This window comes from Pyrgilauda ruficollis, unplaced genomic scaffold (assembly GCF_017590135.1).
Source record: "Pyrgilauda ruficollis isolate IOZ18807 unplaced genomic scaffold, ASM1759013v1 scaffold276, whole genome shotgun sequence".
NCBI classification, from domain to species: domain Eukaryota; kingdom Metazoa; phylum Chordata; class Aves; order Passeriformes; family Passeridae; genus Pyrgilauda; species Pyrgilauda ruficollis.
In genome coordinates this window covers 28,611-55,890 of record NW_024524111.1, presented here as the reverse complement: position 1 = coordinate 55,890, position 27,280 = coordinate 28,611, and the positions used below count along the sequence as shown (strand labels likewise).

General features: G+C 50.3%; 1 protein-coding gene across 2 annotated transcripts; it reads left to right on the top strand.

The window, feature by feature from the left end:
- COL6A2 (collagen type VI alpha 2 chain) lies at window positions 1-24,634 on the top strand. Of its 2 annotated transcripts, none has more exons than XM_041471719.1 (28): window positions 1-235; window positions 4,300-4,437; window positions 5,105-5,703; window positions 6,174-6,194; window positions 6,856-6,921; window positions 7,336-7,389; window positions 7,471-7,515; window positions 7,692-7,718; window positions 8,036-8,062; window positions 8,181-8,225; window positions 9,515-9,568; window positions 9,977-10,039; window positions 10,265-10,327; window positions 10,812-10,901; window positions 11,694-11,756; window positions 12,128-12,190; window positions 12,315-12,377; window positions 12,837-12,899; window positions 13,355-13,405; window positions 13,778-13,813; window positions 14,207-14,269; window positions 14,513-14,575; window positions 14,770-14,805; window positions 15,027-15,072; window positions 15,197-15,349; window positions 15,521-15,973; window positions 16,253-16,291; window positions 18,935-20,227. In XM_041471719.1, the coding sequence occupies exons 2-28, from the start codon at window positions 4,329-4,331 to the stop codon at window positions 19,228-19,230; spliced, it is 2,751 nt and encodes a 916-aa protein (XP_041327653.1). In that variant the 5' UTR covers window positions 1-235; window positions 4,300-4,328; the 3' UTR covers window positions 19,231-20,227. The 2 variants fall into 2 exon arrangements, with proteins under 2 accessions (XP_041327653.1, XP_041327652.1); XM_041471718.1 differs by lacking the exon at window positions 18,935-20,227 and adding an exon at window positions 23,253-24,634 and having other exon boundaries at window positions 5-235.
- The last annotated feature ends 2,646 nt before the right edge of the window (window positions 24,635-27,280 follow it).

Sequence of the window (27,280 nt, the reverse complement as noted above, 5' to 3'; positions counted from 1 at the left end):
AGGAGGAGGAACTCAGAGGGCAGTTCCAGACGGCCGGGAATAGCGGGACTGGGCTGGAGACGCCTCCGCTGCTCCTCCCGGTCCCTCATCCCGCACATCCCAGCACCCAGAGCCCGGAGCCACCCTCCAGCCGGGGATGCGGGAGCCTTCCTGACTCCGGCCACTCCACAGAGCCCGTTTTTCCTTACGTTGCAGAGGGATTTGGGGGCGAAGTTCTGATGATCTAATTTTCCAGGTAGGCAGACTTTTTCACTCCGAGTCCATGGGTTCTGTGGCTACTTACTGACGGAGCTCCAGCCGGGAATAACAGAAATCTGTCTGAAATTTCAGCCTGTGCCTGCTGCTGCTTACCAGCCTTCCAGCAAGGTGCCTATTTCACATTTAGACAGTACGTGCTATAAGAGAATATAAATTTTTCCTTCACTTTCAGCTCTTAGCTAGTTTGGGTGTTTTTCCAAGGTTTTGGGGGTTTTTTTCCAGGTGCAAGTACTGTGGGCCACAAACTGCCAGGGCCACAGGTCTAGAAAATCCCTCAGTTGAAGGGGGTGGATTAGTTTAGCAGCTACAGTGAAGTGATAGCAGCAGGACAAAGAATTGCTCTGCTGTGTGATTTCCCCTGGAGTTTTGGGATTTCGGAAGATATGACTTTGACTCACCTGTGGCCCCTGTCTCCTATTTATGCTGAATTACATCAGCACAAGCTCCTCTATTTTGGGAGGTGGCAGCACATTTAGGAATGCCTGGGAATTCATTGCACTTGGTGGCAGGGATTTGCTTCCCTCAGCCTTCCTGCAGACCAGGCTTTCCCTGGCTGATATCCCTGGATAATTATATTGGAAGACCTGGAGAAGATCAGGAGTCTGTAGCTGAAACCTCTCCCTTGGGTGCTCTGCCCAGGGATGAAAATTACAAGACAAGTTTGTGTAGTGGCTGCAACCAGCACTGAAATTCCCTCCTCGTGCAACGTGCAAACCACAGGCACACAATCGGGAAGGAAGAGGAGGTGTATTTATAAGAGTTTTGTTCCATATAGGACATATTTTTCGTTTCTAATTTCATTTATCAAACATCTGAGTGGAGAAAATGCTGCATGCACAAGGGATTGACACCACAGACATTGCATGCTGGGCATGGCCATGGAAAATGCTGGGACTGAGCAGCAGGGAGGCTTCAAACTTTATTCTGCATATTTTAGCACAGCCAGCATAACTCTCCTTTCTTGAGAGGAATGCAATTTGTGTGGCTTTAAATTTATGTGGCTTTAGATAAGTTCCTTGAAGGCAGTGTTAGCTTAGCAAGCAGAACATCTTGATTTTTGCGAATTTGGGGAACAGTTGGGTCAGTTACAATGGGTGTTCTGGTGTTGGAAGAGACATACACAGTGCACCAGGGGAAACTTCAGGAATTTCAATGTGTAGGATGAAGCAGACCATGGCTCTGCCTGGCCAGGTGCATGAGGTGACATTTCCACTGCACTGGGATCTGCTTAAAGTAGTAATTGGGACTTCCACTAAGATGTGAGAGCACAAATAACCAGATATAATTTGCACATTTAAGTCACTGCAAGTTAATTGTTTGCTGTAATATCACTTTTGGTTCAGTTGCTTGTGCTGGAAAAGAAGCAAGCAGAGAACTTGGGTCCTCCTGCAAGGCCACTCTTTTGCAGGGCTCTGACTGGATAAATCCATATATTTTTCAGTTATGTGTGTAACAGCCAGGTCACCTGGGATCTCTGTGTGGGACCAGCGAAGACTATGCATTTTTCTGTACGTGAGGTAGGAGCACAGACCCTCATTCAGGGAGAATGGTACAAAACAGTGCCCTCAAAAATTTTTCAGAGGATCCACTGCTTGAGATTTCCTATTGGTTTTCCCTTGTGTGCATCTCATGGCGAAAGAGGTGATACACTCAAAAATATAAATACTTAGAGAAGACCTCATAGGAACAAAGGTCCTGCTCTGGCAGAGAGAGAAAAGCCAAGGAAGAACAGGATGGGCAGAACCAAGTGTTCAGGCATTATGAGTCAGCTCCCAGTTTGCTCTTTGCATTAGTTGTTTGAACTGTGTGTGTTCAAAATTTGCAATCAACATACAGACAACAGTTAGTCTGAAATGCTGATGAAATCTGAGGTTTCCATCTCAGCATCTTTCAGCAGCAGGTGAGACTTTAAGTCAAATATCAAATGTGACGGGGCTTGCAAGAGCATCACAACAGCTGGTGGTGCTCTGAGGATGACTAAATGGGCAGCATCACCCACCCCAGCCTTGGACACCCTGAGGTGGATACTGGGCCTCCCAACAGCCCCCCACCATGTATCCAGGGGAGTTGATATCAGGTGGGAAGCTGGGACAGCAGGAGACTAATGTAGCTCAGGGTGCAGAGTGGGATAGAGGAGATGGTGCAAGAGGACCCCAGGGAAGTGAGTTGTGTCTTGTGTTTTCAGGAGTTGCTTTCCTGCCTCGTTGTTCTGCCCATGGAGAGCCCAAGGCTGTGGTGCTTCACTGACCCAGTCCCAGGCCCCAGGGGCTCTGGGCAGGAGCTGTCCTATGCCAGAGCTGGCCATGGTTGCCCATGCAGGCCAACTGCTCTGCTCTGTAGTGCCTTCCCACCCACACACAGAGGGAAGGAAGGAGGGAGAAAGGGAGGTGGTTAAACTCAGCATGCAGTGATGAGTCAGACACTTGGCCAAAGCCCTCAGTGCTCCCAGCCTCTCCAAAAGTTAATGTTTCCATCTTCCTCAGCTAAAGACTGGCTCTAAAATGGTGCTGTCTGAAGGCTTAAAGCTATTGTGTCCTACAAAAATCAGGATCTCCTGCAACCCTGTTTTATGAAGGGCAAATAAGGAAAGCCTGCAGTAGGCTTGGAGAGGTGAAATCTTGATCTTAACTAAAGCCCCCTTTTAGCATGAAAGTGTTTTATTCCTACCATACCACTTTTATTCTCTGCAGCACAATGGAAATTTAGCCACACTGACTTATGCAGGGATGTCATAGGATTGTAGAATGGTTTGGGTTGGAAGGGACCTGAAATGCCATCCCATCCCATTACCTGCCATGGCAGGGGCACCTTCCACTAGACCAGGTTTCCCCAAGACTCATCCAATCTGGCCTTTGGACACTTTTAGGGATGGGGCAGCCACAGCTTCTTTTGGCAGCCTGTGCCAGGGCCTCCCCACCCTCACAGGGAACAATTTCTTCTCAATACACGACATAGCCCTGCCCTCTGGCAATGGGAAGCCATTCCCCCTTGTCCTGCCACTCAGGCTCTTGTCCAAAGTCCCTTTCCAGCTCTCTTGTTGCCCCTTTTGGTACCAGCCAGTACTGTAAGGTCACCCCAAAGCCTTTCCTTTTCTGGACTGAAGTGTCCAAATGCTTTCATAAGCACAAGCCCTAGTGCGGAGGAGGGCTGTCACTGTTGTAGGGTCTCAGCAGCACTGACACCTACCCTTGCAGCATAAACCAGTTTGCAGAAGCCTGTGGTGCACTGCAGCTGCCACTGTAAACTGGAAGGGGACATATCCCACCAGGCAAGAGCTAGGGCACCATGTGGAGAGAGGTCGCAAGGGATGCCAGGGAGGACTGAGTTGCCGGTATTCTTCAGTAATGCTGTTCCTCAGTCAGCTGTGGTAGAGCTCAGCTGCATTGCTCACTTGCCCTCTCCCTGCATTGCCATTGCCACCAAATGCATGCTCAGTGTCCCTTCAAGCCTTGGACTGTTCCAAAAGCTACCAAAAACCCCCCAAAAAAAACAACAACAACAACAAAAAAAACATTCAAGAAAGAAACTGTCTTTTTGGACAGGATTCAGGTCTTTTTTTCATAGCAGACATCCCACATGCCCCTTTCTGGTTAGTGTTGAGTTGGCCACCATGCAGAGAAGCATCTCTGGGCCACCACAGGGCCATGTTGGTTGGTTCTGGGGTCCTCTAGACACAAAGGTGAGCATCTCCCCTTCCTCCATATTCCACTATGGTGACAAGTGTTGTTTGACTGTTGCCTGAGAATATCCTTTCGGATCCCATGTACCTTTGAACACATTCCTAAGAACTTTTCAGACCAGATCTCTAACTCTTCTGCTGCTTTAAGTTGTCATAACCCTGCATAAAATAAGCTCCCACATGCAGTTGGGCCTTGGAGGCGTGGTGATGGTTGAGCACTGAAGATGTGCATTTCTTCAAGAGTTTTTTTTTTTTTTTATTTGTCCTTTCACTCCATGGGTTTACAGGGAGCATTGGTTGGCTTTGTGTCATGCCAGCAGAGTCACGACATTGTGCAATATGTAATCTGTGTTTTGCCACAGGCATCTGAATATCCCGAGGAGCTGCTGAGATGTTTGGACAAACCTTGTTTCCGACTCTCCTCTGTGTGGCTCTAGTTCCTCTCCATGCCGCTCAGCTTGATGTCGATGCTGGAGATGTCAATCCTACCTCCTGTGCAGGTATTAACTGCTTTGTGGGCAGCAGTTTTAACAAAAACAGTGCTCAGTTGTAGAACCTGCTTGCCAGGAACTGATACTGGGACATTCCACCTCTCCTGGCCCTTTGCACTCCTGTGGTAACAAACCATCTGTGGAGAACATCATCCTCCACCCAAAATCGCATTTCCAGGTTTGCTTTAGAGTGCACAGAGCTAGAGATGGAAGAGCTGGGGTCTGCCAGTGGTGGTCTCTCCCAGCAGGTGCAGTAACAATCACTGGTCAGTCTCCAGCAGTCAGCTCTCTGTCTTATGCCAGAAAATTGTTCACTTCAAATCTGGTGATTTCCTCACTTTTCAGTTACATTGCAGAGGTGATTCATGGGTCCAGCCTGACTCTTACCAAAAAAAGCAAGATTTTCAAGATTGATTTAGTACTGAGCAGTGCTGGATTAATGGTTGAACTTGATAATCTTACAGGTCTTTTCCAGTCTTAATTATTCTGTGATTCTATAGCAGGTCTTAGAAGTCCTGGTCACTGGGGAACCATCTGACCCAAACACAAGTGTCACTTCTAGAGCTAGGTGGGACTTGTGCTTTTCCCAGCATCACACTTGGTCCAGGTGTCTGGGGGACAGCAAAGGGGGTGCATGAAGTGCTCTGACATGGTCTGAATAAATGTCCCCATGCAGAAAAGAGGAACTGCCCCATCAATGTCTACTTCATCATTGACACCTCCGAGAGTGTGGCTCTGCAGACTGTGCCCATCCAGAGCCTCGTGGACCAAATAAAGAGGTTCATCCCCATGTTCATCGATAAACTGGAGAGTGAGCTCTACCAGAACCAAGTCTACATCACCTGGCAATTTGGTGGGCTCCATTACTCAGACGTGGTAGAAATTTACAGCCCTTTAACAAGCAGCAAAGACATTTACCTGCCCAGGCTGTCTGCCATCAATTACCTGGGCCGGGGCACCTTCACGGACTGTGCCATCTCCAATATGACCCAGCAGATCCAGACCCAGATGGCCAACGGTGTGAACTTCGCGGTGGTCATCACCGACGGCCATGTAACAGGCAGCCCCTGTGGGGGGATGAAGATGCAGGCTGAGAGGGCACGAGACACGGGCATCAAGCTGTTTGCAGTGGCCCCCAGTGAGAATGTGTATGAGCAGGGTCTGCGGGAGATCGCCAACCTGCCGCACGAGCTGTACCGCAACAACTACGCCATCACCCAGAGGGACACCCTGGAGATCGATGTCAACACCATCGACAGGATCATCCAGGCTATGGTAGGTGCAAGGAGGGGAACAGGGGGCACAGGAGGAGCAGTTCACAGGTGGGGGATGCTTTCCCTTCTGTCGGCTTTTGGAGATAACCTCTCATAGGGAAAGTGGAGCCTTTTTCCAGTACTTAGCCAGGACGCTTTGGTTTGTGTCTCCATTTCCCAGCATGTCTGGGCAGGCTGCCATCCTAGTCCTGGCTCTTGCTGAAGACCAGGCCATACCCTGGCCTGCTCCCCATTCAGGGGCATGTGGAAGAGTGTGCCACACTGAGACACGTGCTTACCATCAGTATGGTCTTTGAGACTCCAGCTGTGAGGCGCTGTTAATCAGGGCCTCTCCAGAGGTCTTTACAGTCAGGGGTCCTTTACCACCTCCTCTCCCTTACCACCACACTCCCTTCCAAGTGTTAGCTGCTGTCTCCCTGGTGGGACTGAGCACCTTAACTAATCTTCTTCCTCCTGTTCTCTCCTTTGCAGAAACACGAAGCCTACGGCGAGGTGAGTGAGCAGCATCTCTATGCCTTTGCCACATGACAGGTTTAATTTGCCCCAGTTAGAGCAGACCAGCTCACACCCCAGAACATGGACATGCGTGGGATGGGTCCCTGCCCTCCTGTGGATCAGGCCAGAGTCTAGAGACACATTGCCTTATTCAGGGGTTCTAATGGTACACTGGACTCACTCCCTGCCTCCCCCTCACCTGCAGGGGGTTCTGGTCTGTAGAATAGACTAACTTCTTCACTTTGTAGACACATTACATAAGTGCCTCCTGCTTCAGCCCCTGCTGAATCTCCTGCCCTGCTGGTACCGCAGGGGCAGGCTTTGGCACACAGAGATTGTGCAGGGGGTGCTCCAAAGAACATGCCAGTCCCATGATGACCGCAGATGAGCAAGCCCCCACCACCTCTAACACTTGGCAGTCTTGTTCTTCCAGTCTAGGCCTAGAGCCAAGCTATAATGAACATGCTCATGGCAACTTTCCACTCTTAATTTATGGGCAGCACTTCTTTGTGTGGTCGTTGCTGCTTCAGCCCTGACCCTGTTGCTGCTTCAAGCCCTGAGTTGATGGGGAGAGGCATGTGGAGAGCTGTGGGTGCAGAGCTAAGCTGAGTTTGGGATGCACACTGTCAGTACCTCAGTTTAATTTCTTGTATTTCAGTGCTACAAGATGAGCTGCCTGGAGATTGCAGGGCCACCTGGTCCCAAGGGATACCGAGGGCAGAAGGTAAGTTACTCTTAGCTGTGGAAAAGGCAATAATGCCCCTGCCTGCCGCAACCACTGCAGGATGCCCTAGACCTCACCTCATCTCAGCTGCCTTCTCAGGTAGCACCCAGGTGGGAAATACCCCCCAGCATCTGTCTTGGCCCTGGGAGACACAGCCAGCACTGGTGTGCCCATGTCTGTGCCGAGGCTGATGCACTGCCAGCCATGCAGAGAGACACCGGAGCACCTGACACTGGAACACCAGGACTGAGGCAGCAGTTGCCGCTGAGTTCCCCCCTCTCAGAGCAGAGCTCTCTCATGCACAAGGGTGTCCCACTCTCCTGTTCCAGCTCTGTGTGCTCTGATCTCCTAGAAACTGCCATTTTCTCAGTCAGCACCAAGCCTGTACTTATGCTGGGTTTTTCCTTTCTTTAGGGTGCAAAGGGGAACATGGGTGAGCCAGGTTCCCCCGGGCTGAAGGGACGACAGGTGAGTTGTGGAAAACCCTCCCTTCAGTTTGCTACATCTCTGATGACCTGAGGCTAACTCTCCGTGCCTTCCTCCCCGAAGGGTGACCCGGGTATTGAAGGTCCTATCGGATACCCTGGTCCCAAGGTGAGAATCACATAGCTGATGGCTGAGCTCTTTGCATTCCCTGATTTTTGGTAAAGCCAGGGGAGCTTTGCTTCTCCCTCACACCTGCCCATTTCCCACACCAGACCTCTGCACTCAGCTCCTGCTGACTGTCCAGGCACTAACACAGGGATTTTATTTTTTTTTTCTTTGTCCAGGGTGTCCCAGGACTGAAAGGAGAGAAGGTGAGAAACAAGAGACTGAATGGCTGGCTGGCATTTGGCAGGGACCACGCTCCTTTCTGATGCACAGAGATTAGCTGTGATGGGGAAGGGTAGCAACCCTATTAACATATTAATGTAATTGTTGACCTGGGGAGGGATTTCCAAGGGCATTGCAAAGCCTGTCTCCTCCTTCAGGCTTTGATCACTGGTGAAGCGGGAATGGGTTTAGGATGCAAATGGAGGGCGAGAGGCAGGTGGTGGGGATGGGGACTGAAGTGGGGGGCGGGGTGGTGGGGGATGCAGGCAATGTCTGACTTCCTGTCCTCTTCTGCTCCCAGGGAGAAATTGGATCTGATGGACGGAGGGTAAGAAAGAACATTTTCTAACTTGCACATATTTCCAACTCCCAAACCCTTGGACTGTGTGTTAATAGATCCCTCTTTTTTTTTTTTTTTCTTTTTTTTTTTTTCCCCATGATCGAAGGGTGCCCCGGGCTTGGCAGGAAGGAATGGCACAGATGGACAGAAGGTAACTGGGAGCACTGGGAGCACCCCGTAATGTCGCTGTTGCTGTTCCGTTTCTTTACCTCTCTTATCTCCACAGGCTGTTTAGTTTCTTCTCTCCGTCATGCTGGCTTTCTGTTCCACCTGAGGTTCCTGTGAACTTATCTGTACATTATTCTGCATGTCCTGTAGAAATGTGTGAAGTAATTCAGGTCGCAGGAATGAACCTCAGAATATGCTGAGTTGGAAGGGACCCACCCACAAAGATCAAGTCCAGTTCACACAGGACACCCCCACAATCCCACCCTGTGCCTGGGAGGGTTGTCCAAACTCTCCTTGAGCTGTGGCAGGACTGGGGCCTGGGGAGCCTGTCCAGTGAACCCCCACCCTCTGGGGGAAAACCTTTTCCTAATATCCAGCCTAAATTCCCCACACAGCTCCATGCCATTAAGTGCTGTCCCTCGGTCAGCAAGCTCTCTGCAGGACCTGGATGTGTGACCCACTCTGTGCTCCTGCTGAGGTGATAAGGCCAGATAATTTGGGTGTAGATACCTTATCCTGGATGTTAGTGAGCCCTACAGGACGCAGACACAGAAAGCTTTGCAGAAATTTGGTTTTCAGGGCAGTTTGTCACTTCATCTCTAAACCACAGCTTGTATTTAGTAATAAAGCCCTAAAGACAAATTCAAAGTCCCTGGCTTTGTCCACTGGCCAGCACACCCTGGCTTTGCACAGTTTCCTATACCCGGCCCCCAGTGTATGTGTGGGTAGTAACAGTTAGTAACTCCTCAAGTGCTGCTGGAGCTCTAAAACATCCTTCAGTCCTCCCCACTCTAAAAACACTAAAGCCCTTCAGCTCCCCCCAGCCTCTGTCCCAGAGCTGTCTCAGCACACTCAGCACTGCGCTGTCTCAGTGACAGAGCTGTTTTGGGACACAGAGCAAGGCAGTCCCTTCTCTCACGGCGTCTGTCAGGCAGAGTGGTTGCTGCACACTGAGCTGCTCTGACGGGAGAGGCATAAGAGAGGAGCAGCACAACCCTGAACATGAGTGACCGCCAAACCCACCCTCAAGGGACATCCCCATCTCTCAGGGTACACTCATGGGATGAGCCTGCCTGATTTCCTTTAGTCTCTTTTCTTCTTCTCCACTTTTCTCCCTGTTCAGGGAATACACATGCTATTTATTCTCTAGTTGTTGACAGATAAAGTCAGCAGATGATGCTAACATTATTAACTGTCAGCAAGAAAAGCTGTGTTTTCCCTTCAGCCACCTATAACTTCTCAGTCTTTTCCTTTTGAATGTAATCTCTCCAGGGCAGGCTGGGGAGAATTGGACCACCAGGATGCAAGGGTGACCCTGGTGACAAGGTAGGAATGCTTTACTCTTTCACCAGCACAGCAGTCATGTAGCTGCTGAGTGAGGTACATAGGTAGAAGGATGGCCAGTGAGACGTTACCAGCCCATTTTCCTACTGGCTGTATAATCTGACCTCATACCTGGGATCCCTGGAATGGGGACCACAGTTTGATTTTTTTGTGCCTCCTTTCTGTGGACATGCAAGCTGGGAGCCCCCAGTATCCCTTCCCTCCACACAGGGAGGAGGAATTGCCCCTTTCATCAACATTAGCAATAAGCAAAAACTACTTTAGCCTCTAGAGCAACTTTCTAAGCACTGGCTTAGAAATGTTATTTGATTAGAAAGTTTTCTTTTATTTATTCTTCATGGAAGTGTTTCCAATGTGAAGTGCATGGTTCTTTGTCATTTCCTTCCCCAGGGCCCTGATGGCTACCCAGGAGATGCAGGAGACCAAGGAGAAAGAGGAGATGCAGGCATAAAGGTACAAGTGCTCTGGACAGACAGCAGGGTGTGGGCAGAGGTGGGGACAGCTAAACTCCATTCCCTGTATTTTTATATATGTATCCTAAATCCTTTACTGCTTATGGAGCTTTGGGGTCTGGATCTCACCACCCGGCACGGGAGCTGAGAGAAGGGCTTTGCTGGCCTTGCTCCTTGGGCTACTTGTGGTGCAGTGTGCTGACCATTGCCTCTCTGGTTGTTTCAGGGGGATACTGGCCGGCCTGGTCGCAGTGGACCCCTGGGGCCCCCAGGAGAAAAAGGAAGCCCGGTAGGTTCATGCTGCATTCAAATGTCTCCAGGGTTTTACTGTGGTCTGTTTATAAAACCACAGAATGGTTTGGGCTGCAAGGGACATTAAAGCTCATCCAGTCCCACCCCCTGCCATGGGCAAGGACACCTTCCACTAGCCCAGGTTGCTCCAAGCCCTGTCCAAGTTGGCCTGGAACACTTCCAGGGATGGGGCAGCCACAGCCCCTCTGGCTTTGGGCAGGACTGGACAGATGCTGTAAGGAACAGTTGACAAACCTGTTGTCAGCTGATGGAGGGAAGGTGACACGGGATCACTCTGCTTCAAGGCTGGAGCCCCTGCTCATGGCAGTGCCATGTGGGCATGCCAGGTGTGTGGAAGCAGAACCTGAGTGCTCATGCACATTTCTGCTTGAGGAGGACTGCTTGACCCAGGATAAAAATGGAAGGTGTGTGCACACCTTGACCTCTCTTCCAACAAACTGTATTTCTTTTTCTTCTCCAAGGGACTTCCAGGCAACCCTGGAGCTCAAGGGCCTGCTGGAACCAAGGGAAGGAAAGGTGAAGTGGGACCTCCTGGACCCAAAGGAGAGGCTGTAAGTGGCTGAATAGATCCCTGGGCATTGGGCACACTGCAGGAACCTGAGGCAGTTCAATGGATGAGTGCTGAGAAACTCCCCTGTCCTGCTTTGTGCATCCCAAAAGATGTGCAGATGCTGACCTCCTTGTGTCTCCCATCCTCACAGAGCAGAACTCCCGCAATCCTAAGCCTGATGTTAACCATTCACCTTAGAGAAACATCCTGTGTTCCCACATAACCACACAGCCCTAGCCTCTGTGGATGCTCAGGGACAGTTTGGTTGTAGTCTGGCAAGTTACCCAAACCTCTGGCTCCTTGAAGTATCTCACAGAGGATCTGGTGGTCATTATGGCAGAGCTCTGTGAAAAGGGCAGTGTCACATATCAGTGGTGTCACACAGACCCAGGTTAATACAATAGGGCACTGCGAATTCTGGGGAGTGGATTGGAGAGGATGATCCCTGGCACAGCTCCACCAGCACCAAGGGGCTAGAACCCAGCCAGCCTGTCCCCTTGTGCAAGATCCAGTGGGGAAAGCAACACTGGATGAGCTGGAAGTAAATCATAGTCTTTAACTCAGAGGGAATGAACCAGGTATGTTTGTGGTGAAACAACAGTCTGGAGTCTGGCTGTTGCTTCCCAAAAAGGAAGCATGGGCATCCCTGCTCCCCTGCTGCTGCGAACACACTTGCCTAGGGGGCAAGTGTACATCTCTTGGGCCCAGAGGGAGGAGAGAGGACAGCCAGGGGTCACTGCCCAGGTGACATCCATCCTCTCACCCCATTTATGTGACTTCTGTGTCTGCCAAGGGGCGACGTGGAGATCCAGGGACGAAAGGCAGCAAAGGCTCTCCTGGAGGCATAGGAGAAAGGGTGAGTGAAGCAACTTCCCAGATATTGCAAATAAGCCCCAAATGTATAGGACTGGGGTGTGTGTGGTGTGCTACAGCCCAGCCATGCAGTGTCCATGCAGCACCAGAGCTGGGAATGCAGATCCCAGTGTGCTGTGCTCCCACTGTGCTAATGGCACCAGGTACAGCCTCCTCCTCCTCCAGGGTTTGGTCCAGAGAGGGGATGAAGGGCAGCAAACCTCAAGGTTGAGAGACACATTCAGAGGGCACACTGCCCTGACACTGTTTCAAACCAAGAAACACCAGGTTTGGGAAGGGCATCATGGAGCACTGCCATGCACACAGATAGCATTGGAGACATCCCTGACCAGTAATATCTTTTCCTTCTCACAGGGAGATCCTGGTCCAGAGGGTACTCGTGGCCTGCCTGGTGAGGTTGGAAACAAAGGAGCCAGGGTAAGCATGGAGCTAGGCTTGGTGACAGCCAGGAGGAAGGGGGAGCACTGGTGCCATCCAGGGCAGCTTGCCTGGCTTTCCTCCTCATGAACTGTGTGTTCTTGTGTCTTTCTTTGCTGTGCAGGGAGAACAAGGACTACCAGGACCACGAGGCCCTTCGGGTGCTGTGGGAGAGCCAGGCAGGATAGTAAGTCACACTTGGGCATGTGTGTGACCATGCCCTCCTTCTGTGGTGAAAACTTGCCCTGCTGACACAAGCTGCCTGCACTGTCCCTCCCAAGGAGAACGTGCATGACCTTCTCTCAGGGAGGCTCAAAAATCGAGTGTTCCCATGACAGTGTGGAAGGGATCTCTGGAGCGGGTGGGTCACTGGGGAAGAGAGAAGATGGGACTCCAGAAGCATCTGTTTGTCCTGGGTCTGTGCTTAGTCTATCATGCCACTGTGGCAGTAGGTGTGACATCCAGGTGGCTCTATGGGACATGGGAACCCCACTGCTGAGACAGTCACTGCCACAGTAAACTCACCAGCAAGATCCTGCAGCATCATCCTGAGAGCTGGTTTCTCCAGCACGGTCCCCTGTGTGCCAGGGGGCAGCAGGGAACATCCTCACTCACTTCCTGCCTTCTACCCAAATCTGTCCTGCAGGGATCACGTGGGGATCCTGGTGACTTGGGCCCAAGAGGTGATGCTGGACCACCAGGACCAAAGGTAAAGCTCATTAATAAACCTCTACATTTGGAAAGGCAGGTTTGTGTTCCTATTTACTTATTTATTATTAAAAAAAAAAAAAAAAGAAAGAAAAAAAAAATAAAAAAGAGGCAGAGAGAGAAGTAGGCAGAAACTTGTGTGCCTCAAAAACAGAATCAGACCTGAGCCTCCCTATGGGGCAGAGATGTAGGTCTTTCTCTAACCGAGACAGCTCTGATTACACTCCTCACTCTGAGAAAACTCAGGGGCATCCCTGGCACGTGACATACCCAAGACCTTTCAAATCCTTGCTCTGCAAAGCTCTTTCCAGTGCTTCAGGGCCAGCTGCAGAAGCCTTGGCTCCTGGTGGTGTCTCACACCCAGAGAAGATGAAAATGGCTGTGACTGTCACAGACAGAAGCAGGTCAGAAGGGCCAGGTTTGGTATCTCATGAGTCTTTTTTTTTTTTACCAAAGGGTGACAGAGGCAGGCCTGGCTTTAGCTACCCTGGACCCAGAGGACCTCAGGTACGTATTCCTCATCCAGCACCTGAGAAAATCTGTTTGAGAGGATGTTGCTGTTGGATTCTAGCCCACTGAGAAAACAGGGAAGGAGGAAGAAAAATGCTCACAGATGTGAGCACAGATGTGTCACAGGGTCACAGATGTGTGGAGCCTGTGAAGGAGAAAGGGGGTTCAGCATCAGGACTGAACCTGGCCACAGTCCATGAGGTACTGGGCACTCCAGCTCCAGTTATGGTGATGGTCCCTCAAGCATCAGCCTGAAGCTACAGCTGCTCTTCAGCTTTTTGCCCCTCACTGCAATCTTTGGGTATACTGGTGCACAATGTGGGGCCAGTCCTGGACAGCTGCTAATCTCTTCCTCCTCTCATTTTGCAGGGTGACAAGGGTGAGAAGGGGCAGCCAGGACCCAAGGTGAGTGTGCTTGTCTCCATCAACTGTTTTTTTTGTACTGACTGGAATGCCAAGGAGTTGTCTCCCAGCCCTCTGGGGTAATGACTAAGGAGCCAACTCTGCCAGCACTACCTTGGATGTTCCTGGCAGCTGGAGCCTGATTATATCTCCCAAGCCCATCTCCTTTTGAAATCATGTAATATGAAAAACGTGTTGCAGAACTTCTTTCTTTTTTTTTTTTTTTTTTTTTTTTTGTTAATGCCTGTATAAACACTGTTTGCTGTGCTCTGGGCTGCTGTTTTAGAGGATGCTCTCCCAGGCCAGGCAGGCATGTGTTTGTGATGCAGCAGAGCCTCTGCCTGAGCACATCTAGATGTGCTCCATGCCGGAACTGTTTCTTCTTCCATCGAGCAGGGAGGAAGAGGTGAGCTTGGACCAAAAGGAGTACAAGGGACCAAAGGAGAGAAGGGGGAGCCGGTAAGCAGACTCCCTGTACTGCCCCAGAGTCAATGTCTCCCTCCCACATCGCTGCCATGTGTGCTGGGGATGACACTGCTGGTCTCTGCCTGGTCCCTGTCATCAGGCTCAGGTGTGGCAGGCTGGTGATGGTGCTTAGCAGGGCTGGCGGTGACCAGGGGGTCAGGAGGGGCCCTGAACACCAGAGGCTGCATTACCAGCATTGCCCAGGAAATATTTGACTCTTCTTTACTTCTTCCCCAGGGTGATCCTGGCCCAGGAGGAGAGCCTGGACAGCGTGGTCCACCTGGTGAAGAAGGCCCTGAGGTACAGTCCCATCGCATTGTGTCTGAGCAGACACTGTTGGAGGGGACACAGCTGCTGATAGGTTCACTGGCTCACAGTGGGCCTTCTCCCTCCCCTTCTGCAAAAAGCCACATTTTTTATGGCTCTGACATCTAGTTCCCAGAAAAAGAACTCTTGGGAAAACTGTGCCTGAAATCCCTGTGCTCTTCTTACAGGGGATCACTGGCCCACCAGGAGATCCTGGTCTGACTGTAAGTAACCCCTGCTACTCTTCCTCCTGGGGCAATCGTGGCTTTTCTGTGCACAGCCTAAGAACAAAACAGGACATCACGTCCTGCTGCAACCTGGCACATGGTGGCCTGTGGCTTCCCATGGGAGCCAGGGAAAGAGGGAGAGGGCTGTCTGGGTGGGAACGGAAAGGGGAGCCTTCGCTTTAGAGGGAAGTATTCACACTGCACCCCTTTCCTGGCAGGACTGCGACGTGATGACTTACGTGCGAGAGACGTGCGGATGCTGTGGTGAGCTGACATCACCTCTCCCCAGGGAAGGGGAACAACCACATGAGGGATTGTGACAGGAGGTCACCAGAAGGTTCCCAGCATCACTGACCCTGTGTTTCCTTCCCCCTGTCCCTCTCCCCAGACTGTGAGAAGCGCTGCGGTGCCCTGGACATCATGTTCGTTATAGACAGCTCCGAGAGTATTGGCTACACCAACTTCACCCTGGAGAAGAATTTTGTCATCAACGTGGTCAGCAGGCTGGGCTCCATTGCCAAGGACCCCAAGTCACAGACAGGTTTGGACTCTCTGGGGACACAGTGGGGCATGGGGAAAAGAAAAGGGTCTTGGATCCTTTCAACCTCAATGGTAATTTTCCACATCTTTTCAGACCAATTGGACAGCTCTTTGACTCTCTCCACTTTTTCCCAATGATGCAAAGCCAAGTAATGTGACACTTTTTTGGCAGGTGCCCGTGTTGGGGTGGTACAGTACAGTCACGAGGGGACTTTTGAAGCCATCAAGCTTGATGATGAGCGCATTGATTCTCTGTCGAGCTTCAAGGAAGCAGTGAAGCGCCTGGAGTGGATCGCTGGAGGCACCTGGACACCATCTGCCCTTCAGTTTGCCTACAACAAGCTCATCAAGGAAAGCAGGAGAAAGAAAGCCCAAGTGTTCGCTGTGGTGATCACAGACGGGCGCTACGACCCTCGGGATGATGACAAGAACCTCGGGGCTCTTTGTGGTAGAGATGTGGTGGTCAACACCATCGGCATAGGAGACATGTTCGACCAGCCAGAGCAAAGTGAGACTCTGGTCTCCATTGCCTGCAACGAACCCCAGCGAGTCCAGAAGATGAGGCTCTTCTCAGACCTAGTGGCAGAGGAGTTCATTGACAAGATGGAGGATGTGCTCTGCCCAGGTCTGTCCCTGTCTTTGCATGGAGCTGGAGTTTTGAGCCCCAGGGTTTGGGGAAGGGGGCAGAGATGTGTCCCAGTAAGTTGGCCAGCAGCTGGGTCATCCGTAGTGGGGTCTGGCCTTAGCCCTGAACTAAGAGTCCTTCCTCAGATACAGACCAACCTTTTGGGGCAGTCCTTTGGTGTTCCTTGTAAGAGACCTTGTCCTGCCACTCTGACTGTGCAAACTGTGAAAGAGGATTGCAACACATGGCTGATTTTTTCCTTGTTTCTTTTGCTTCCAGATCCACAGGTCATCTGCCCCGAGCTGCCCTGTCAGACAGGTAAACATTACAAGTAGCTTCATGCCATTTGCACATACTCTGGGGGGAGACTGCATGATGATCAGGAGTAGGAGAGGGGTGTGCAACCCTGTTCAATCCCTTTGGAAGGCAGGAGTTTGGGAAATAGTGTTACTTTACGTGAAGAGAGGCTCCAGGGTTTCATCTCCTGCTCTTTTCCTGTCTCTGAGTTCTCTGCACAGGTAGGTACGTGTGCACTGTGTGAGTGCACCAGCATGGCTCATCCCTGATATTTCTCCCCATCCAAATTCCTGGGAGCCACCAGGTTTTGACCTCCAAACTCAAGTCAAAAATCTCCTTGCTAACCCCCACTCACATGACCTTTTTAGCAGAATGCTCCGTGGGAGTGACAGACAGAGCAGATTTTAGGGACCAGTTGGAAAATGACAATGTAGTGGTCCTAAAGCTTTGTCTTCTCTAATGCTGGCTGTATTTAATTAACAATTAACTCAGGGTGTTGTATTAAAGGAAAAGACAGTAAGGATCCTCTGGTGCTCTGTGTGCTGAAGGTAGCTTTATTGGCTCACATTTTGCTTGTTAGGGGCAGATGTGCATCCCAAATTCCTAGAGATCCTGTCTGTCTGAATCCCAGTGTCTGTTTAAATACTATAGATGAACTCTGTGCTGATACACAAAGTTTATAGAAGACCACAGTTTTGCCTGTTCTGCAATTTTTATCCCTTCTCTTACCATGAATGTTTTTGTGGCAGTCCCCAGCTTCAACTGAGCCTTATACGGAGTATCAAATTTCATATTTAAGTAAGTCCCTTTGTTTCCATGCAAAGGAAAGGGAAACTGGTACCAGGATGCACAGAAATCCAGAGAAAATCTATAATTATTCCTGTCTAAAATCTCTTGCTGGTATTTTGAGTATTTGCACCTGGCCATACCAGGGACACAGTGTGCAACCGTGATGCTGAGCTTCTCTGCTGTGCCCTTTGAGGAACTTTGCCTGCAAATCTGTGCACAAGGAGGTGAAATACCCAGGCCACACTGATGATTGCTCAGGTGTCTTCAAAGGTTTTGGTCTTTGCAGCCTTCCCATTTTTGAGGAACACAAGCAGTGGCACACTTGTTTCTCCTGGGCTTGGGCCATCAAAGCCCTGCAAAGCAGGGCAAAGTTGTCAGTCCATTCCTTATAGTGCAGTTGGGTGTTCCTGTTCCTGATGCAAGGTCAGAACAGTTCGCTGGTGTCTGGCAGCCCGGGGGACCAGAACAGGAATGGCTTGAGGAGGCATCTGAGGGGTTCCCTCTTTAGTGAATCCCTTAAGCCATGCCATACACAAACCAGGCTAAGTGCAGGCAAGACCCTGAGAACTTGGCAGGTAGAGTGATGTGGCTGTGTAAGGTTGGCCTCCTGTCAAAGTGCCTTTTCAGCATGGGCAAAAGTTGTTCTAGATCTGGTAGATGAAATTTTAAGTAATAGGTTCAGGAGTCTTTGGGCAAGGAGCCTCCCACCCACTGCACTGGCTGGTCCATGCTGCACTGTTTAGAAGGATGTGCAGTGGTCACACTTCCCTAGTGGCAAGGGAACATGTTGGGTGGGATGGGACATAAGGCACATGACAAGGCCTGGGGCTTCTCTGGTTCTTTCAGAGCATCCCATGAGCTCGTGCCAATTCCCATGCAGTTCCTCTGGTTGGAGACGGTGCCCTTCGGAGGGAGTGTGAGTGAGCCAGTGCACATCCAATGCGTGTGTTGTGGACGGGCCAGACAGGCAGGTCAGGGAGGCACTAAACCAGCCCCATTCTGGGCCCCATGGCTCAGCATGGTGGTTCTGACACTTGGAGGGGCAAATCAATTGCCCCAGCTTCAGCCTGGGTAATGCCAGCAGAGCACAGGCAAGGACAGGTACCACATAGAGCCTGTCTTCCCCCCATGCTGCCTCACGGCTTTACCTGAGATTTTCCCATTTCAGCACAGCCCCTTGTCTCTCATCAGTTACTGCTGTGCTAACAGGATGCTGGAGGGTTGAACACTGAGCAAATCTGAACTAATTACTTGCTTCATAGAAACCGCATGACGTCCTGAGAGGCTTTTGCTAACTGATGCAAAAGGCTTTGCTTTGAGCTTTGAGGTTTTATTCAGAGTTAAATTCACAGTTAAATGCACAGCCAGGTGCAGACAGAGGCTCTTAGGGTTCTGACAAGCCCAGACACCACATGGCTTTGACTGCAGTTACTGCCCTGACGCTGAGGGCCAGGCAAGGAGGTCACATAATGCTGTCCTTTAGATGTGTTTCTGCCTTACAGCATCATGTGGGCAGTTTGCACATAGCACAGTCCTAAGCTACATGATGGGTGAATCCCATCTGCAGAAGGAAGTGGTCTTTTTCCTGAGCACTCCTCCTTCTCCATCGTGTCTATCAGTAGGAACTGTGGAGTTCAGGTTCTGTGTAATTTGCTGGAGTCACTCATTTGATGTATGAAAGATTTCAGGGCAAATCTCATGGTTCCTTAGACACAAATGGCAGAAAGATTTAAAATCTGGCTTTGGTCTTTACTTTCCTGTCCTCATTAGCTCTGTTCTTCTCTGGTGCAGTGCAAGTAGGGAAGCCAGGTAGGTTTCAGAGATGCAGCCATTGCTAGCAAGCCCTGAAAATATTCTTTTGACGCTCACTTGCAGATGACAGGAACCCTGGGAGTGTAAACCCACTTATTTTCCGCCCTATGGAAGAGGGAGTCAACATAGATTTCCCCAGCACCATACACTCGATCGCCCAGTTCCTAAACTCCACGCGGGAATCCCAGGACCCCAGCATGTACACCCAGCTGGTGGCCACTTTGGCCTTTACTGCCGAAAAAGCCAAGTTTGCCACTGGAAATGAGCGGCAAGAGTGGATGGACTTGTTCATTGACACCTTCAAAATGGTGCACAGTGAGATTGTGGGGGACCCAGAGACTGTACTAGGGCTGTGCTGAGACCTCTCTTGTGGGTCACACGGAGGTGGAGGCTGAGTGGAGGTGAAACTCTTTGCTCCTGTGTGGCAGAGGGGACAGCACAGGGGAAGACGCTTTTAGTTCAGGAGAGACAGAGGCAGTGGAATGGCTTGGTTGCACTCAGCTGGGGACAGGACACAAAGAGTAGTTCCCTCCAGCTTGGCCACCATGGTGGCTTTCCCCAGCAATATCAAGGAATGCTCTTGCTTTACCTGCTGCTTTTTTGCCAAGAGCCTAATTATACATTTTCCCTACACCTTCCTGCATGTGTCCTTGCAGACCCCCTCCAAAGCATCTTCTGCATCCTCTCTCTCAGTTACCGCAGGCTCTCTCTGGGTCCTGCAAGGCTGACTAAGCAAGGTGCATCCCTGCTCACCACAGTGCCTCTGTGGAACCCCTTGTGGCAGCTGGGGATGTGGAGGGAAGGAGCAAGCACGATGGGAGAGGGAGCAACCCTCCCTTTCTATAGGGAGTGCTGTCACCTGGGCAGTGCTTCTCTCATAAGCTTTGTGGGCTCCCCTGGCATTTTTCTGTGCTTGTACATTTGTGTTTCCTCTGTCATAATCCACAACATGTACCTGTCCATATACAAACCCCAGATATCTGTCACATGGGGCCAGGTGGTCCAAAGCAAAACTCCTTGACTGATGTGAGTTGCTTAAAAGCAAGCTTGATGTAGCAGAGCCTACTCAATCGACACCCAGTGCTGCTTTGGCTCAGAGACCGTAGAGCCACCACCTGCACTGCAGGTATGTGTGTTTAGAAAAGGTCTGGTATCTCCATCCGCTCAGCTGCCCCTGGTTGCATAAAGTCAGGCAGGCCAGTGCCATTCCCACCTCCAGTTTTACTGCTCTCAAGGTCTGTTTAGAGGTAGTGGGATTTTGTGTGCAGCTACAGGAGTAGAAGCGCTTACTCTGACTGACATGGTATTATTGCAATAAAGTACACTGATCAAATGTCATATTTAATGGGCAGAAGGGAGATGTGCCATCTTCAGGAATGTGGCTGTTAACACCTGAATATTTCCAGGTGTAAAAAGTGGAGCTAGTTGCCAAGCTCAGCCATTGGAATTGCCCGCTTTGCACTTACTGCAGTGCTCCCCCAAGGTTTCAGCACTTTTTCCTCCCAGGGACAAGTTGCTCAGAAACTGTACTGCTGACAGTGGTGAATAGAGGGAAAAGAGTTCTGAGGGCTTTCCATGATGTGCTCTGTGTTTTAGGTGAAAGCAAAAAGATCAGTCTCTGCCCTACCCTGGTCATAATTCACATATTCCAGATAGTCTGTGCAAAGCCAAACTCCCTATTCTCTTTTGATTTTTTACTGCAAAATTAGTGTCACTTAGCCTGCTGGGATGCAGGACTGAACTCAGAGTAGTTAAGCTGCTTCAGCCATGATGGCAGAGGAAAAGCTCCCAAACATCACTGGTTCGATAAGGTCTCAGGGCTGGGACATTTTGACAAACAAAGAGGGAAGATTTCAGCTAAGGGGGTGTTGATTTTATTTAATTTCATCACACAGTGGCCATTTATTCCTAGAAAAACATTAGAAACAAAGTTTTTTACCTCTTAAAAACCTTCAGCCCTTTAGAGGTGGGGAGAGGGAGAAAACTTTCTTTGCATGAGGAGTATTTGTGCTTGTTCTTGTTAGAGGCAAATGGGTGAAGGAGTGTTTTTTTGAGCATAATCCTAGCTAATCCCTCTGATAAAACCAGATGGATTTCATCACAGTAGCAGTTCCTTCAGTGAAGCTCTTGGGCAAAGTAAAGACAGATAAGGAGCTGTGTAAAGGATGGTCCACGCCTTCCCAAAGACAGGAGGGGCTGGGAAGGGGGGAAACCCCAAAAAAGGTCTGGGACATCAGTCCCCACCTCACTTTCATCTCCACTGTCAACACTGGGTAAGAATAGAGGAAATAAAAGTTCCTCAGGTTTTAGAAGAAACAGGAAGGTGATGTGAATGGGTGGGGTTGCTCTGCACACACTAATGGCAGAAAAATCAATGATATTTCTGATTATTTGTGTTGCCTTCATTAGACATACTCAGCTGTGAGCCACAGGCATTCATGATCCACATGAAAAAGACCAATGCACCAGTTAAAAGCATGACAGCATTGGTTGGCCTAATTCATGGTGGTGCCTTTGAGAGTTTCTCTTCCAGTTAGGATGAGAATCTTGCTGTAGGAAAGGGTGCTCAGGTCCGCAGCCTCTCAGAAACGCGAACAAGCTGCAACCAGAGCCTGACACTGAACAGGACAACCCCAAGGCTTTGCTGCCTCACATTCCCTTGGGATAACTCATGTAAAGGCACCTTATCAAACACTGGAAAGCAGCCTTCTCCAGCTGTGAGGGCTGAGCAGTGAGCCTGGGGAATGCTCCTATCAGAGGTGCACTACGCTCTCGCTGAAGCTCCATTGAGTGATGCTGCCCTCTGCTTAGCCAGGAGTTCTTCAGGCTTTCTCGTCGTCTTAAAAACATGTGGGCAGGCCTTGGGGGAGGCTGTTAACACTGCCCCAACATGACGCACAGCCCCTGCTCCCACCTGCTTTCAGAGACCCTCACATAGATGAGGGCTGTGTGGTTGCAAGGGGGATTCCTTCCTGCCTTTCCCTCTCCATGGCTGCTCAGAGCAGGTGAGGACCAGGAGTGCAGGTGCTGCCAAGGCAAGGTATCCTTGTGGCAGCAGTGCCTGCACACCAGGAACTGCAGCATCAACGTGCCTTTACACAACATTTCTCACAGAAGTTTGGGCAGAGGTGAGTATGTGCCTTTATTGCTTTAAAAGAGGAGAGGTAACAAGTGAGAGGACAAAAGGAAATGGTCTCAGGTTGCACCAGGGGAGATTTAGATTGGATATTAGGGGAAATTTCTTCACTGAAAGGGTGCTCAGGCACTGAAACAGGCTGCCCAGGGAAACAGTGGAGTCATCATCCAAGAAAGTGTTCAAAAAACATGATGTGGTGCTTAGGGATATGGTTTAGAGGTGAACACAATAGTGCTGAGTTAATGGTCAAACTTGAGGATCTGAGAGGGCTTTTCTAACCATTCAGATTCTGTGATTCCCCGGTTCTGTGCCGAACCCAGGCACAAGCACTGTTCAGCACCAGGGAAGCTCTTTGTCAGGCTGGATTTGCTCATAGTGTGGAAATTCAATCTAACGTTACACTCCTATGGCCAAAGTTACCCCTTGTTGCCAGAAATGGATGCTCAAGGTGGGGCTGCTCCAGAAGTTCCTATTCTTTGCCAGGGATGCAACACAACATGGCAGTATCTTCGGGACTTCACCCTTTCAAGATTCAGTCTCAGACCCACAGAACTGCTTGAGACTGCTATGGGCATTGTCCTGCTGCCAGCTCAGGAGGAACTCAGAGGAACACTAAATGCAATGCACATAACTACAGAAAAGGGAGAAAATAATGGTTCCTATCAGCTGACTCAAAAGATAGCTACTTTCTTCTCCTTTTTGTTTTTTCCTGAGTTTATTCACTGCATATATTCATATATTCTATATGGTTAGACTGGGCTTGGAGCAACCTGGTCTACTGGAAGGTGTCCCTGCCCATGGCAGGGGGTAGGAACAAGATGAACCTTAAGGTTCCCTCCAACCCAAAGCATTCTGTGATTCTCTGATTCTATGATTTTATGACAGTAAACCACTCTCCCGAAGTAACTGAGAGGTTTTGAGGTGCTGCTTGCCATTAATCTCTGGATATTCCTTTCACAAATAAGAGCTGGAAATTGATGTAGGGCAGTGGGCATAATTCTGGGACTGAAATGCACAGACCTGTCTAACTTCACAAGGGTCGGTCCCACAGTTAACATTCATTAAATGCCAAGTAGCTGAGGGCATCAAAAGCAAACCTCCTACATTTCAAGCTGTAAAGACAGGCTTTGGTAGTGGGGTTGGCCTGGTCCTTCTTTGGACATGGATGCACAGAGGCAACTCCAACCTAAATTATCCCTTAGTCTTCTCATCCTCCCAGCTCCTGTCGTCTTCTTCCCCCTGCAGAGCTTGCTGTAGCCCAGTGCACCCAGCGCCCCGTTGACGTCGTTTTCTTGCTGGACGGCTCGGAAAGGATCGGGGAGCAGAACTTCCAGAGTGCCCACCGCTTTGTGGAGGATGTGGCCCGGCAGCTGACACTGGCCCGGAGCAACAGCGACCACATGAATGCCCGGATCGCGCTGCTGCAATACGGCAGTGAGCAGGACCAGAACGTGGTCTTCCCGCTGACCCACAACCTCACCGAGATCTCCGACGCCCTGGCACAGATCAAGTACCTGGACTCATCCTCCAACATTGGGTCAGCCATCATCCACGCCATCAACAACATTGTGCTCAGCCCAGGCAATGGGCAGCGACTTGCCCGGCGCAATGCTGAGCTCTCCTTCGTCTTCATCACCGACGGCATCACGGGAAGCAAGAACCTGGAGGAGGCCATCAACTCCATGAAGAAGCAAGATGTCATGCCCACGGTGGTGGCTCTGGGGAGCGATGTGGACATGGATGTCCTGCTGAAGCTTGGCCTTGGGGACCGGGCAGCCATCTTCCGGGAGAAGGACTATGACAGCCTCTCCCAGCCCAGCTTCTTTGACAGGTTCATTCGGTGGATTTGTTAAAAGAAGGGCACACACACAATCCTTCTCTCACTGATATACACACCCCTGATATTACCTGTTGTATTTTCTTCCCCCTGTATGGTTGCTAGCCCTGAAGACTTGCCCTCTGGGTCCTCCTTTCTAGCCAAAATCCAGTGCTCTTTATTGATTTTCATGATGAAGTCATGTATCTTACATTTATGGTGCTAATTAAAACCCAGATCAAAGCAGGATACAGAGCCATATGAAGTACTTCTGTAAAGCTTTGCACACACCAAGCCTTGCACACACCAAGCCATGACTTGTGTACATACTGTAATCCTAGGAGGGCTTATCAGAGATGCAAAAAACCTTTCCAGTCTAGCAGGACCAATGAATAACTCAAACTCTCAATATCTCTCAGTGCCTCTTGCCCCTCCTTTCTGTGAACAGTGGGATGGTGTGAGAGGTTTTGCTGCCTTCCACAGATGCTCCTTTGGGGGATATATCTGTCTTAAATTTTGCAAATCATCTCTAAGATCGTTATTTTCCTGTGGGCCATACCTGCCTTGATTCCTTCTGTTATTCTGCCCTTCATCAGAACCTGCTCATCTATTACTGCACTCAGAATCTCAGTTGAGAGGGGCAGCATGACTCCCAGCATCAACAAAATACTGGACAGCCACCAGAGCTGCCTCCTAGTCATCCCAGTATGCTCAAAGCATCCATGGTACCTTCCTCCCACCAGTATCTGCTGAGCAATGCCCAGATTTGAACTCGAATTGTGCTGTCTGCAAAAATAAACAAACCTTTTCCAACCTATCCTGAAAAAGCCTCTTTTTTTTCCGTAGTTGTGGGGTATGGAGACGCTGGGGGGGATCTCCTAGGTTAGGGAGACACAAGAAGCTTCCCTCAAAACGCCAATAAGACCCATTGGCTCCTTCCTCTGTTCCTATGTCTGTTCCTGTGTCCTTGAGCCACTCCCTTCCCTATTCCCTGATTGGCCCTCATCTTAGTACTGCCCAAGACCAGGGTGACCCCGGGCCCCGGGGGAGAGAGAAACCTGGATCCCCCCACATGTGCGTGCCTGGGACCTTAACATGTTACCACGCGGCTGAATTAAACATCTGTGGATATTATGCAAAGGCCCTTTTTGCTTCCTTACCCTGGACTTTACTAGCAGCAATTTGGGCTGCAACAGTGGGGATTTTTAAAATTATTTTTAGTGAGCAGCTGATTCTCCTGGTTTCAAGCTGGCAAATCCAGATAATCATGGAATCACAGAATGGTTTGGGTTGGGAGGGAACTGAAAGATCATCTCATTCCACTCCTCCTGCCATGGGCAGGGACACAGATTGCTCCAAGCACTGGTCTTGAACACTTCCAGCTGTTCATGCTCCTCATCTGTTCGTGGGAGAATCCTTCTGCCATGGTGAGCTTTTTCCTATAAATTATTACCCTGGCATGGAGGATGGCAGCCCGCATAATTACAGCATCCCCCAGCCACTCCCTCTGCTACACCTGGGAAAGCTCACACGAAATGTAAGGAGTTTTACGGGATCAATGTTAGCAGCCACCATCATTGCCCAGGAAAAAACACACGGACACCAGCAGATTGGAAAACAGCATTGATGACTTTCAGCAGGCTCTCCCAGAACATAGAGGGTGGAAATGTTGTCCATTAAGTTGGAGATTCCAGGTCAAATGATTTACAAGCTCTTGCACACAAGAAAAATCACTCAGCAGACAAAACACTGCTCCAGGGGGAAGGGGGAGGGAGAGGAGTGACATGCAGGGGATTCCGACAAGGAGTTTGGTCTCATGTTTTGCTGATCACCACGGAGCAGGTGGGACATGCCAGATCTTTAGTCAGAGTCAGAGCTGCTGCTTGAACTGCTGCTTGACCTGCGTGAGCCATCAGAGGGCTGGGAAAGAGAGAACAACTTTAGGACAGCAGGGAAACAAGCCTCTGTCACAGCATTCCTGAGATGGGTTGGTGACCCTGTGGTGGCTGCCCCATATTGTGGGAAGGCTGGAGGTTTTTTATTATTTTTTTACGAGACTCTTAAGGTCAATAAAGGAAATTCCAGAAAGGTCTTGTTTCCTGCCAGCAAAGACCAACGTCACAGCAGATCACTACCAGAGCTGTTTCCCAGTGAGAGGAGCTGCTGGTAGGATTTGTTTGAGAAATGATCCCACCTCCAATGTTGTAAATGGGGCCTTGTTTAGCAGTTCCTCATTTAGACCTGCTCAGGATGGTGCCCATCCCTGGAATGGTATTTTCTGCAGAATTTACTCTAAGCACAGGGAATTGCTTCTCCTTTTCTGGTTTTATTTTGAGAGTTTTTTTTGTTTTAAAGGGGGACCCAAACAGTTCCTCTGCTGCAAGACACTGAGTGAATGTCCATTATGGAGGCACAACTTGCACTCAAGTGAGCAGGACAAAGTCCTGGGATTTAATACGCTGCATACTGTGCCCCGAGCCATGCTATCACTTTAAATGGCTTCAAGGAATTTCATGTATTGCTTTTTAAATTACTCACTTAAAATGACTCATTCTTGCCTATTTATTATTCTAATGAGATTCCACATCTAAAAAAAGCCACCGATGTTTGGGCAGTTTGCTCCAGCCACCATAGGGTAGGAGAGGAGAGTCCCGCTGCTTAGGCCAGATGCTGTGGTGTGCTGGAGGAGGTCCACAGCAGAATTAGGGAAGGGTTCTCTGCTGTCCCACTCTTACCTTGCCTTCATGGTTCTTGCAGTGCTTCTTCTTATGGTGCTTCTTATGGTGCTTCTTATGGTGCTCCTGGTGCCCGTGAGGATGATGCCCCAATGGGGGGTGCCCGTGGGGGTGCTGGCCAGTCGGAGCAGGGCATGGGGGGCAGACTGCCACACTGCCAGGGCAGGAACCCATGCCAGGACCGGGATGTCCTGGAGGGGCAGCAGGGCAAACTGCAATGCCACCAGGGTAGGAACCTGTACCAGGACCAGGGTATCCTGGAGGGGCGGGAGGGCACACTGCAAGGTGCGGTTGTGGCGGGCCTAGGAAGAAGAGGAGCCTGTTAGTGGGCAGAGACAGGCTCCCCCCAGACAGACAGTGCAGGAAGCTGGTGCACCCCTCCACACAAAGGGCCCACCCTGGTCTACCAATTCCTCACAAAGGACACCCCACACCTCTTTGGCATGCAGGTAAATCCCCCAGGTGTCTGAGGCCATGGCATAGAGCTCCCCTCTAAGTCCTGATGGCTGTGTGGTACCTGCAGCCCTGCCTGGCCCCACAGCCCCTCACCTTTGTTGGGGTCACACATCCTCAGTGGTGTCCAAGCTGAAAGGGAAAGACAGGCACCATTAGTCACCTCCTGCCATGAGACTGCCCAGCCAGCAGCTCGGACCTGTCTCCTCTGGCCCACATCTGCCCCCAGCACAGGGACCATGCTTGCTTTCCCCAGAGTGCCATACCCC